The sequence below is a fragment of the Capricornis sumatraensis genome, chromosome 10 (genome assembly GCF_032405125.1).
Source record: "Capricornis sumatraensis isolate serow.1 chromosome 10, serow.2, whole genome shotgun sequence".
In the NCBI taxonomy this organism is placed as follows: domain Eukaryota; kingdom Metazoa; phylum Chordata; class Mammalia; order Artiodactyla; family Bovidae; genus Capricornis; species Capricornis sumatraensis.
The window spans coordinates 89,412,103-89,426,201 of record NC_091078.1 but is presented as its reverse complement, the minus strand read 5'-3'; the positions used below and the strand labels follow the sequence as shown (position 1 = coordinate 89,426,201).

The following is a 14,099-nucleotide window of genomic DNA, read 5'->3' as shown; positions in this document are numbered from 1 at the left end:
AGATCTCAGTGGAACTTGCAATCCACTCCAGTATTCCTTCCTGGAAAAAGTCCATGGACAGAGGAGCCTGGCAGGCTACAGTACACTGGGTCACAAAAGGTTCGAACACAACTTAGTGACTAAACAACAACAAAAGTTGATAGTTTATGCTTACTGGCCATGGGATCTGCTCCTGGAGATAACACAAAAATTAAGGGAATGGTGCAATTTGAATCCAAATAACTCTTTGTCAAATCAAATGGTGGAGGCTCTACAAACTTTTTCCCTAGTTTGTCAGTTACATAATTAGTTATAGCTGGAGTTATCTGTTGAAGAGAGAAAAAATACAATCTTTAGATTAATTTTTACTTCACAAAACAACTTTTTTCCTGAAAACTAACAAAGAGCAAACTATGAGTCTAATGGACAAGAAAAACATGCAGTATATCATAGACAAAGTACTAGTTTTCCTAATATATAAAAAGCACCTATAAGGTAATGGACAAGACTAACAATCCAAGAGAAAATGGGCAAAGAAGATAAACAGTTTATAGAAAATGAAATAGAAATGGATCTTAAACACGTGAAAGGATGTTCAATCTCATTCAGTATAGCAGAGACTGTAAACTGTCCCATTCTGTGTCTCCTTTTGGTAACAGAACCCCAAGTTTTCCCAGCCTTTCATGCAGCAAGATATGGCCAAGTGACTAAGTTTTGGTCAGAGAAATACAAATAGAAATTATATATGGAGCTTCCAGATTCTATTTTTATAAGGAATCTGCTTTCAACACTCTCTTCTCCTGTTCAACAGATGTGGTGTTTATGAGCTAGCTTCAATCTCGCTGACAAGGCCCGAACTTCAGGAGACTTCTCTAGCATGAGAAAAGAAACTGAGTCTCTGGATGATCTTAAGAATCTCTGTACCCTGCCAGCCCTCAAGCATTTGCTCAGGGCTGTTAGGAAAGATGGAGATTAACTTCTATTTCATTTAAGCTACTGTATTTTAGGTCTCTGTTACAGCAGCTTAGTCTATACCCTAATACTTAAAAATAAGAAAAATACAGATTATGATTAGTTGCTGAGTTGTGTCTGACTCTTTGCAACCCCACAGATTGTAACCCGTCAGGCTCCTCTGTCCATGGGATTCTTCAGGCAAGAATACTGGAGTGGATAGCCATTCCCTTCTCTAGGGGATCTTCCTAACCCAGGGATCAAACCCAGCACTCCCACATTGCAGGAAAGATTCTTTACCATCTGAGCCATCTTTATCAGATGGTTAAATAAATGGGACAACAATAGCTTCTGTGTACTCATCCCTAGATTGTTTATTTTTCACAGTAGGCTAAAACCTGTTAGCTCAAAAGTCCATTGGCACCAAATTCAAAATATTACATATTCAACTGTTTTAAACATAGCCTAAATACACAGATTTTTAGCCATTTAGAGCCTGTCTACTTTGCAGCAGACAAAGGATGAGATGGTTGGATGGCATCACTGACTCAATGACACGAGTTTGAGCAAACTCAGGGAGACAGTGAAGGACAGGGAAGCCTGGTGTGCTGCAGGTCATAGAGTCGCGAAGAGTCGGACACGACTTAGCAAATGAACAACAATAGCAGATTCGACACTACAAAAGAAGAAATCACCACATTTAAAGACAACAGTAGAAACTGTCCAACTGAGGCAAAGTGATACAAAAAATTTTAATTAACAGAGTATCAGACACCTGTGGTATAATATCAAGTAGTATGCATGCTAAGTTACTTCTCATGTCAGACTCTGTATGACCCTATGGACTGTAGGCCCCCAGGCTCCTCTGTCCATGGGGATTCTCCAGGCAAGAATACTGGAGTAGGTTGCCATGCCCTCCTCATCAAGCAGTGTAAGGTATATTTAATTGAAATCATGGGCAAAAAAATATTTGAAGAAATAATAGCCAAAGCTTTTCTCAAGTTGAAGAAAACTATAAACCTACAGATCCAAGGACCTCAGTGAACCCACCTGAGCATCTGAAATGAAGGTTAAAGTACCAAATAATAGTAACTTTAAACCTAGTGTTTTATAAGTGGCAGATTATCTGGGTTCCAAATAGGACCCATCCGTTTTTTACCTTATCAGGTCTTAAGCACCGAAGAATGATTATTTTCTGTAGTTCATTTAGCCTTGTATCCATTGGTGCTGGAAATTTAGCATTGTGTGGCTCCTTACTGTCATAGATCTCCCGCCATTCAGATACATTGTCATAAAAATGATCCCTAAGGGAAAGAAAAGCTTAAGAATTATCCTTTCACTGAGAAAACTGAAAGAGATCATTGAATGAGGAGATGAATCAAGACAGTTTTAGAACTGTTTTTTAAAGATCACTAGATTACAGATTTACCCATCACCATTCAGTGCTAAGTCATCATGTTTAAACAAGTACCTGAGTCCTCTGAAGGCAGGAAATTCACTTGCACGACAAATTTCTTCCCAGCTTTTATCCTGCAGCCAAGTTGGATCAGGATTTTTCTCAGCACTCTTAAGACTTACTCCTCCAGTTAAAAGAAACATCAGTTCCTGGTATTCAATCTCTTTCTTTGCCCTGTGTTCCCAAAATAAGGGCTGTTGTAAATTGTCTTAACATTAAATGAAATCAATTTCTGCTTCTATAGTGTGGATAAAACAATCAGAATTGACTTATACTACTGCTATTAACAAATAGAAAAGCCAGGGAAAAAAATCAAAGAAACAATTATTTTTAGAAATTATAATAGCCAGTGAAGGACTGTGGTACCTGAAAAAAAAAGGGAGACAAGGTGATCCCTATGATTGCCTCAGCTATCTGCCTGGAGGCACTTTTCAGACTATAAAGTGGGGGAGGGGGAAACCAAAATCAGAAACTAGGAGTATTGTGGAGTTGAAGAGAAAGAGGTCAGAGTTAAGGAAGGTTGAGGTGACTGGAATTTGTGGGCAGAGTATCAGAGGGAGGGAGATTTATGAAAAAGGAGCTCCAGAAATCTGCATACATATCCTCTTGATTCTTTTGTTAAATGCCAAGTTATGTACGTGGACGGTAAAAATCTATGAACCCAGGCAAAGAATATCTGGAGCTGAACCCAGGCAAAGAATACAGGAGCTGTAAACTAAGTAGCTATCAAAATTCACACAGGACTTAAGACATGAGTTATTGCCAAGTAGACTTGAATCTTGATTGAACACCAGGACAGTTCAGTGGTGACACTGGAGGGATTATACTTTAGTAGTGAAGCTAACCTAGCTGTAGAATAAAGTCTATTCTAAAACTGCTGTAAGAAACTGTAAAAAGAAAAAGGCTTGAAAAGGCCAAATGATTCATTATAATTTAAGTACATGCAAAGTAAAGTCTAGAGCAGAATAAAGTCTAGAGCTCTTGAAGAAACAATAATTTAAAAAAACCCAGCATTTACCAAAGTAAAATTCACAGCATCCATAACCAGGAGAAAAACCAGTATGTAGATACAGACATAGAAGTGGTACAGACGATATACCGACAAGAATGTTAAAAGAGCTATTATAAATACGCTCAAGGAGTGAAAGCGAAACATGAACATAATGAAGAGAGAAGTGGGCAATATAAAGAAAATAATCAATGAAACTTCCAGAGATAAAAAATTAAAATCTGAAAGAAAAATTCACTGAATTTTTCTCAGGTTTATAAAACCTGAAAGTATCCATTACCAGAAGACTTATACTATAAGAAATGTTAAAGGAAGCTTCAAGGAGACGCAAATTTGAATCAACAAAAAAGAATAAAGAGCATCAGGAATGGTTAACTAGTCGATAAACATAAAAAGTATTTTCCTATAATTTGTCTCTTTAAAAAATAATTGACTATTTAGATCAAAAGAGCAATGTCCTGCAGGCTTTATAACATATGTACAAGTGAAATATAAAACAAAAGCTATACGGGAGAGATGAAAGTATATTGTTTTAAGGTCTTTTATATATATATATAATATATAATACATGCACACACACAAAAAAATATACTTTTCTCTCTTCCCTTATACTTTTTACCTTATACCTGTCATATATATATGCAAATCAAAAGATATGCTATAACCCTAACAAATCACTAAAATAATAAAACATAAAATTATAGCTAATAAATGAATAAAGGAGATAAACTGGAATCACAAAAATACTCAAAGAAAAACAGAAAATGAGGAAATTCAATAAAGAACAGATCGGCAAAAAAGAAGATAAAATCATAAGATGGTAGATTTAAATATAACTATTATCTCATTGAATATAAATAGTCTAAACTATTTTATTAAAGGTAGTGATGATCAGATTGGATAAAACAAGTAAGCCCCTACTACATGCTATCTACAAATATTGTTTAAATATAAAACAAATAGGTTAAAAGTAAAAGTATGGAAAAATATATACGATGCTAACAGTACTCAAAAGAAAGCTGGAGGGGCTACAATAATATCATAGAAAGTAGATTTCAGAGCGATGGTTTTACCAGGGATTTTAAAAGGTCAAATAGATTTATCAGATGAACATAACAGTCCTAATCATTTACACATCTAATAACAAAATGTCAAAACACAAAGTAGTATTGATGGAACTGCAGGAGAAATCTCTGCAGAGATTCCAAATCTCTCTCAATAATTGAACAAATAGAAAAGCAACAAGAATATAGAAGATATATTGACCATCTTAACCTTCTTGACTTTTTTTAGAATATTCCACCCAAGAACAGCAAAATTACACAGGCTTTTCAAGAGCACATAGAACATTGACAAAGATAGATCATATTCTGGGCCATCTAAGGTCTCATTCATAAAATTTCTGGAATAGGAATAACTATGGAGACAGAAAGCAGATGAGTGTTACTGGGGCTGGTAGTAGGAGGAAGAATTGACTAAACTGCCACAAGGAAACTTCTGGGGATGATAGACGTATCCTAAAACTGGATTTTGGTGATGGTTGCACAGTTGTGTAAGTGCACAAAAAAAATCATCTAACTGTATTCTTACAATGGGGAGACTGCATGATATGTCAACTATATCTAATAAAGCTGAAAAAACAAAAGGGTATCTCTATTGAGTAACTTCCATTTACATTAATAGAAAAGGGTGCAAAAGAACATTAACAGTATATTCCCTTTGTGTAAGAAAAAAAAACAAGAAAAACATATACAAATTATATAGATAGATATTTAGATACATACATATAGATAGATATTTAGATATATACATACCTTTCACAAAAATTTACTTGAAATGGATCATAGACCTAAATGTAAAATGCAAACCTATGAAATTCCTAGAACATAGGAAAAAATCTAGGAGGCACTGAAAGTGAAAGTGAAGTCACTCAGTCATGTCCAACTCTTTGCAACCCCGTGAACTGTAGCCCATCAGGCTCCTCTGCCCATGGGATTCTCTAGGCAAGAATACTGGAGTGGGTTGCCAATTCCTTCTCCAGGGGATCTTCCCGACCCAGGGATCGAACCCAGGCCTCCCGCATTGCAGGCAGATGCTTTAACCTCTGAGTCACCAGGGAAGAAAACCTGTGAAATTCCTAGAACATAGGAAAAAATCTAGGAGGCATTAGGTATGGCAATAACTTTCTAGCTACAATACAAAAGGCATGACCCATGAAAGAAAGAATTGAAGATGGACTTCATTAAACTTTACAACATTTGCTCTGTGAAAGACACTGCCAAAAGAATAAGGAAGCAAGCCACATGCTGGGAGAAAATATTTCCCAAAGATGTATCTGAAAAAGGATACAATTCAACAATAAAAAACGAACAATCAAACTGATTAATAAATGGACAAAAGCCCTTATAGACACGTCACCAAAAAGATATAAAGATAGCAAATAAGCAAATTTCATTATCATATATCATTAGTGAATTGAAAATTAAAACAAGACAACACTCCACATCTATTAGAATGGTGAACTCCAGAACACTGACAAGACCAAATGCTAGCAAGGTTGTGAAGCAACAGGAAATCTCATTCACTGCTGATAGAACGCAATGGATTATGAGATGTACACTATATACTTGTTGGGTCTCTTCTGGGACCTGTTATGTAAAACGGGTTTAAACTTCCACTTAGGACCCATTTTCAAAGTAATTTTCACAGAGAAAATATGAATCAAGAAGGAAAATCTTTTAATAATTTAATGGTCCCATAAGAAAGTAAATTGCTCCTCCAGCACTTTATTCTGCTCAGTATGTGCTGGCTTCTGAGTTCCTGCTTCTTCCAGAATGTGGGTCAGTATCAACATTCAGGACCCCAAGGACCACAAGCCAAGATTCCTAAAAAGCTGAGGTGCCACATCGAATATCTTGGAAGACAGTCTCTTACAAAACTAAATACAGCAAATTCCCATCGGCTATCTATATTACACATGGTAATGTAAGTTTCCATGTTACTCTCTCCACACTCATGGAACTCAAACAGGGGCTCGGTATCAACCTAGAGGGCTAGGATGGGGAGAGAGATGGGAGGGAGGTTCAAGAAGCGGGGGACATATGTATACCTATGGCTGATTCATACTGATGTTTGACAGAAAACAACAAAATTCTGTCAAATAATTATCCTTCAATTAAAAAATGATTTTAAAAAAACCTTAATAAGCTTATTCATGATCCAGCAATCACACTTAGTATTTAACTAAATAAGCTAAAACATACATGTATCCAAAAACCTGCACACAAATGGTTCCAGCAGTTTTATTCATACTTTTCAAAACTTGTAAGCAACCAACATGTCCTTCAGTAGGTGAACAGATAAACTGTAGTATATGCAGACAATGAAATGTTACTCAGTGCTATAAAGAAATGAATCATCAAGCCATGAAAAGACACAAAGAACCTTACATGCATATTAAGTGAAAGAAGCCAATCTAAAAACCCTGTTTTTTTTTCTTTAGGCCATGCCACCCACCACACGGTGGTATCTTAGTTCTCTGACCAGGCCCAGCAGTGAAAGTGCCAAGTCCTAACCGCTGGAATGCCAGGGGATTCCCTGAAAAAATCTATTTCCTGATATGAATGGTAGTTACACAGATTTTTGCTTTGTAGGAATTAACTAGACTGTTGAACATTTTTTGAGTTCTTTTGTATAACCCACATTTTAAAAGTCAAACATAAAAACACCAACACTACTAGAGAGAAATGAACAACTAAATTCATGACTAAAAAACAGGGTAAAAAAAACATGCTATCCTTCTGTGAGAAGCCACTGATTAGGTTTTCCAGGTAAGTTTTTAAAATAAAGAAAAAGCAAGTAACTTACAAAAGAAGGTTGGCACACAATAAAAAGGAAAACAATAGCTTGTCCTTCTCGAATAGCGATCGGCATATATTACAATATAAGTTGTATGTAAAGTGGTCATTTAAATATCTTAGGCGCTTTTCCAAAATTTTGGATTTGTTACTGAAAGGTTAAAAAAAAGGAAAATATATTGAGTCAAGTAAAGCTAAGAAAAAATCAGTTACACATGAATTAACATACAAGTTTTATTTTATCAAAATAACGAGTTAAAAACATGGAACTACACACACACACACACATACATACATACACACGAGTGCATATAAAAAAATGGTGAAATCTGAATAAGCTCTCTGGATTGTACCAATGTAAATTTTCTGGTTATGATACTGTACTATAGCTATAGAAGATGTTATCGTTGGAAGGGAACCTACATGCACTATTGGTGGAAATGTAAATTGGTACAGCCATTATGAAAAACAGCACAGAGGTTTCTCAAAAAAATTAAAAATAAAACTACCATACAATCCAGCGATTCCACTTCTGAGCATTTAGCCCTAAAAAACTCCAAAAAACACAAACTCAAAAGATAAGCGTACCCAGAAAGAGATGACAACCCACTCCAGTGTTCTTGCGTGGAGAATCCCAGGGATGGGGGAACCTGGTGAGCTGCCATCTATGGGGTCGCACAGAGTCGGACACGACTGAAGCGACTTAGCAGCAGGACCAGCAGCATGTTTACGGCAGCATTATTGTTTTTCTAACTGAAGTATAGTTGAAGTACAGCACAGTAATTCAGATATATACACTTCTAAAAATGTTTCCAAAGTGGATGCACTATATTACATGAGGGCTCTGATGACTTCACATCCTCGTCCACTTGCTATTGACATTTATGTCCATTCTTCAGCTTGAATATCCTCCATCATGTAGGGTGAGTTAATTCAAATTCCAAATCCCAGCTGGGAAAGCTTAGGGATTTCAATCACTCAGGAAAGACTGTTCTACCAAGAGTCCATGTAGAACACATACGCTAGGCTCAAATCATATTCTTTTTCTACTAAACGAGTTACTTAATATCAGACATTTTAAAAAATACTTTACAAATATTATCTTTTAATTCTCAAAAGAACTCTTGAAGGTAGGTGCTATTATTATCCCTATTTTACAGATAAGGAAAATTGAGGCAATTACAGAAAAGTTAACTGTCTTGCCTATATTCATGTATCTATTTAACTGAAATTTAATCCCTTACTCCAGTCTAATTCCAAGATCTGTGTACATTCATTAATTGGTTAAAGTAAAAACATCTAGCAAATGATTAGAAATGTGGAGCTGAAACTTCTTAGGGACCTCAAAGCTAGAGGAAGATAAACTGGAGTTGCTAGCAAAGAAAGGTTATTGCCTTAGCAAAATACTTAAAGGAAATGTGGGGAAAGGACTAAAGCTAATCCCTCTATGCTTCAATCTTGAGTAGGAGTGAAATAAAACTTAGAATAGAAGAGAGGTCTGCTTGCTTGCTTTCTCTTTCTTCCTTTCCTTCCTTGCTCCCTCCCTTCCTCCCTTTCTTCCTCCCTTCCTTCCCCTCCTTCCTTCCTTCTTCCCTTCACTTCTTCCTTCATTCCTTCACTTTCCCATATTTTGTAATGGTCAATAATGAATATGTATTATATAAATAATAAGAAAAGTTATATATTTTAAATAGAAAGGATGGTGAAAATACAACCTAGGGAGAATGAATGATGCTAGAGAATGTTTACCTGTCATGAATAGAGTTGATATAAAGGTTCACAAACCAGATGAGAGAATACTGGTACATGGGGTCAATGTTAGCCAGGTCTGCAATGCTAAAGAATAACACTGATGAATGTTTAGCAATAGGTCTATAACCTTCTCGAGACTCTGCTATTTTGAGTTCTGTTTTTTCTGCAATCTGGAAGAAGAGAAAAATCAAGATGAAGAAATAGGAGATGTGTTTTAATTATATATATTTCATACAATGAAATTTATATTAAAAATATCCCCTAAGTTAATGACAAAATTATAGGGGCATGGATTACATGAAAGGGCTTTATTATGCAAACATTTATAAAGAAAGGGAAAGAAAGGAAGTAAAGAACTAGGGAGAGAGGGAAGAGAACGAAGAAAGAGTGGAAAGAAGGAAGGTAAAAGAAAGAAAAATATCTTTACAGATCAAAGGCGTAACTACCCATCAATTATCTCTTTCTTATTTGAGGAAGACAAAGCTGTCAATCTTTGCTTATTCTTTGCCTTAATCTGATGTGTATCTACTATTGTCACTCACCCTCTTTCAAACCTAGACAGCATACTAAAAAGCAGAGACATCACTTTGCCAACAAAGTTCCATATAGTCAAAGCCTATGATTTTTCTAGTATGCACATATGTGTGGGAGAGGTGGACCGTAAAGAAGGCTGAGTGCCGAAGAACTGATGCTTTCAAATTGTGGTGCTGGAGAAGATTCTTGAGAGTCCCTTGGACAGCTAGGAGATCAAATCTGTCAATCCTAAAGGAAATCAATCCTGAATCATTGGAAGGACTGATGCTGAAGCTGACGCACCAGTGTTTAGGCCATCTGATGTGAAGAGCCGACTCATTAGAAAAGACCCTGATGCTATGAAAGATTGAGGACGAGAGAAGAAGAGGGTGACAGAGGATGAGATGGTTGAATGGCATCGCCAACTCAATGGACATGAGTTTGAGAAAACTCAGGGAGATAGGGAAGGACAGGGAAGCATGGTGTGCTACAGTCTATGCAGTGGCAAAGAGTCCAACACGACTTAGTGACTGAACACCCTCTTTTATTTTAATAGGTCAGAGACAGAAAGAGAAGGAGAGAGAGAGAAAGTATGTATATATGTGTATGGTTTAAGGCACCAACATGTTACCAGAACCCAGCACAAAGTCTAGCAAAGCAAGAATTTGGAAGTATTTGTTGGCTGTTTATTTGTTGTTCTTGTTACATTAAGAACATCTTTTTTTTTTTTTTTCAGTGAGATTCTAATAATTTTAACTTTTTTCTAATAGGGGTATAGATAGATATTCAATCTCTAAAAGAAAAAAAAATTTCTTCAAGACAACAGTCATTCCAATGACAACTCAGTATGATACATTGATATTCTATAGGAAAAACATATAGAGCACTTTTCCAACCCACTCTCCCTTCTTTGGACATGCTATCCACAAACTCTGCTGAATTTATACTGAATGATCCTGTTTTCAGCTGATTCAATCAGGTGGTAGGCACAGAACCAGACCCAATATTAGCTAATACATTTTCCCTCCAGAGAATTAGATCTTCAGGAGCATCAAAAACTGAAATCAGGTGGTGCTCAGCCTTAGAGCTAAAAGGCAATGGTATCAGAGTTGGTTTCTATGTGCAAGATAAAAGTACAAAGTAACAGTATAGAAGTTTTACAGAAAAGAACTTGGTCTCCAAATGGAGCAGAATGAAGCATGTATGAGGACCACACAACCTTAGAGAAAAGGAGAGACAAAGAGCATAGAAATTTAACACTTTCCCTTCATTCCTGAGGCCTACATGTACTTCCTACAATTGGGAAAATAAAATATCCCCAATTTGAGTGGGTTTGTGTTCCTTACAAGCAAACTTTCCCCCAAATTACAGTATAACTACAATTAAAAGTAAGTTTTGAAGCTCCATCTTGACTATAAGTAAAACAAAGTTATCAACAATGAAAATGAATGATATCTTTACAAAAGAAAGCATGATCTTAATATTCCTTTTAAATCTTCTGTTATTTAACCCTTAACTTTTCAGCCAAGTACTATTTACCACTGCAGTGATCAATGCAAAAAAAAATGATTACTTTTCAGTGATCAGTGCAAAGAAATAGAGGAAAACAATTGAATGGGAGAGACTAGAGATCTCTTCAAGAAAATTAGAGATACCAAAGGAACATTTCATGCAAAGATGGGCACAATAAAGGACAGAAATGGGATGGACCTAACAGAAGCAGAAGATACTAAGAACAGGTGGCGAGAACTATACAAAAAAGAACTTTACGATCCAGATAACCACAATGGTGTGATCACTCGCCGAGAGCCAGTCATCCTGGAGTCTGAAGTCAAGTGGACTTTAGAAAGCATCACTACAACTAGTGGAGGTCATGGAATTCCAGGTAAGCTATTTCAAGTCCTGAAAGATGATACTGTTGAAGTGCTGCACTCAATATGCCAGCAAATTTGGAAAACTCAGCAGTGGCCATAGGATTGGAAGAGGTCAGTTTTCATTCCAATTCCAAAGAAAGGCAATGCCAAACAATGTTCAAACTACTGCACAATTGCACTCATCTCACATGCTAGCAAAGTAATGCTCAAAATTCTCCAAGCCAGGCTTCAACAGCATGTGAATTAAGAACTTCCAGATGCTCAAGCTGGATTTAGAAAAGACAAAGGAGCCAGAGATCAAAATGCCAACATCTGTTAGATCATCAAAAAAGCAACAGAGTTCCACAAAGACATGTCCTTGACTGTGCCAAAGCCTTTGATTGTGTGGATCACAACAAAATGCAGAAAATTCCTAAAGACATGGGAATACCAGACTGCCTGACCTGCCTCTTGAGAAATCTGTATGCAGGTCAGGAAGCAACAGTTAGAACTGGACATGGAACAACAGACTGGTTCAAAATAGGAAAAGGAATACGTCAAGGCTGTATATTGTCACCCTGCTTATTTAACTTATATGCAGAGTACATCATGTGAAATGCGGGACTGGGTGAAACACAAGCTGGAATCAAGACTGCCAGGAGAAATATCAATAACCTCAGATATGCAGATGATACCACCCTTATGGCAGAAAGTGAAGAGGAACTGAAGAACCTCTTGATGAAAGTGGAAGAGGAGAGTGAAAAGCTGGCTTGAAACTCAAATGAGGTGACTCATTTGAAAAGACCCTGATAGGGGAAAGATTGAGGGCAGGAGGAAAAGGGGACAACAGAAGATGAGATGGTTAGATGGCATCACCGACTCAACGGACATGAGTTTGGGTAGGCTTCGGGAGTTGGTGTCGGACAGGAAGGCCTGGCGTGCTGCAGCTCACGGGGTCGCAAAGAGTCAGACACAACTGAGCGACTAAACTGAATTGAAAACTCAACATTTAAAAAACAAAGATCATGTCATTCAGTCCCATCACTTCATGGCAAATAGATGGGGAAACAGTGGAAACAATGAGAGACTTTATTTTCTTGGGCTCCCAAATCACAGCAGATGGTGACTGCAGCCATGAAATTAAAAGATGCTTGTTCTTTGGAAGGAAAGTTATGACCAACCTAGACAGCATATTAAAAAGCAGAGATAGTACTTTGCCAACAAAGGTCCCTCTAGTCAAACCTGTTTTTCCAGTAGTCATGTATGGATGTGAGAGTTGGACTATAAAGAAAGCTGAGTGCCCAAGAATTGAGGCTTTTGAACTGTGTTGTTGGAGAAGATTCTTGAGAGTCCCTAGGACAGCAAGAAGATCCACCCAGTCCATCCTAAAGGAAATCAGTCTTGAGTATTCATTGGAAGGACTGATTCTGAAGCTAAAACTCCAATACTTGGGCCACCTGAAGGGAAGAACTGACTCACTGGAAAAGACCCTGATGCTGGGAAAGATTGAAGGCGGGAGGAGAAAGGGACATCAGAGGATGAGATGGCTGGATGGCATCTCCAACTCAATGGACATGAGTTTGAGTAAACTCCAGGAGTTGGCGATGGACAGGGAGGCCTGGCATGCTACAGTCCATGAGGTGGCAAAAAGTCGGACATGACTGAGCTACCGAACCAAACTGAACTGAACCATTTACCATTAACAGTAACAGTAAGCAAAAACATTTAACAAATATTGTTGTTATTTTTGAAGAGTAAGCAATAATTTAACTCAGGTTCCAAGGCTTGCTCTATAGTATATTTATAAATAGCGTTACATTTACATATACTTGAACCCTTAGTATGAACACATAGAGATTTTTTATTAATTATCATTAATAATCTAAAATCAAACAATTTGTTATTTTCTAACAAATAAACATTGTGAGCATATGATGTTAAAAAACTGAAGTGTGAAATTCGCTGAGGAGAATTTATTATCTGTGAAAATTTCCTGATATTTATATATATTATATATTTATATATATTATACTTCCCTAGAATCCACTAGACTATATTTCAGTCATGATGACTTTTGTGGGAGGAAACTTCTGGAACCTACAGAACAAATCCTTAAATTTTCACTTGAGTTTGTTTAATCTTACAGTTTGGGATAAAAAGGAAAGGTGGGTTTTAGACTACGTACAAAGACTTGCTGTGAAGATGTGTTTTCTGACGTTGAGTGGGTGGAATAGAAGTCATGGCCAGATACAGAGCAAGTTTTGAATCAAAATATATAGTGATTTCTAAATTCTGTTTGTAAAGATCAGTGAGATCCAGTCAAAAAGACGTGATTAAATTTCTCTTTGTAAGATAAAGCATTTGAACAAATAAATATTGATATCTACTTTCCTCTTTGAGCCTAATAGAAAATAAGCTGATTAATGCTTCCTGTCTTTTCTTTCACTTTGAAAAAACAAGTGGTGAGAGGAAAGTGAGGAATGGTTTCTGTTCTAATAGACAGTAATTGGGAAGGTAGACATTATCGAATATCTCAGCCATGGTCCCCAGATGAGAGGCTACTCTAAGACACTACTCCTTTTGGCTCTCTTGAAATGAAAAACACAAGCACAAAACAAAACAGTACCCCCAAAGAGAGTCATCACCATCATGTTCACATAAAACTAAACCCATCTCAAAGGGAAGTCCTCTACCCCAAAACTGGGGTGAGTGAGGTAGGGTGCAAACAG

General features: G+C 36.8%; 1 protein-coding gene across 1 annotated transcript in view; it reads right to left on the bottom strand.

The window, feature by feature from the left end:
- DNAH12 (dynein axonemal heavy chain 12) overlaps positions 1 to 14,099 on the bottom strand; it is a 166,675-nt gene that overhangs the window by 18,929 nt on the left and 133,647 nt on the right. The window contains exons 58-62 of the mRNA XM_068981725.1: positions 9,002 to 9,174; positions 7,263 to 7,403; positions 2,402 to 2,560; positions 2,090 to 2,234; positions 155 to 305 (exon numbers count right to left, since the gene is read on the bottom strand). Of these exons, the coding sequence (XP_068837826.1) occupies positions 155 to 305; positions 2,090 to 2,234; positions 2,402 to 2,560; positions 7,263 to 7,403; positions 9,002 to 9,174 (769 nt within the window). The remainder of the gene's footprint in view (positions 1 to 154; positions 306 to 2,089; positions 2,235 to 2,401; positions 2,561 to 7,262; positions 7,404 to 9,001; positions 9,175 to 14,099) is intronic.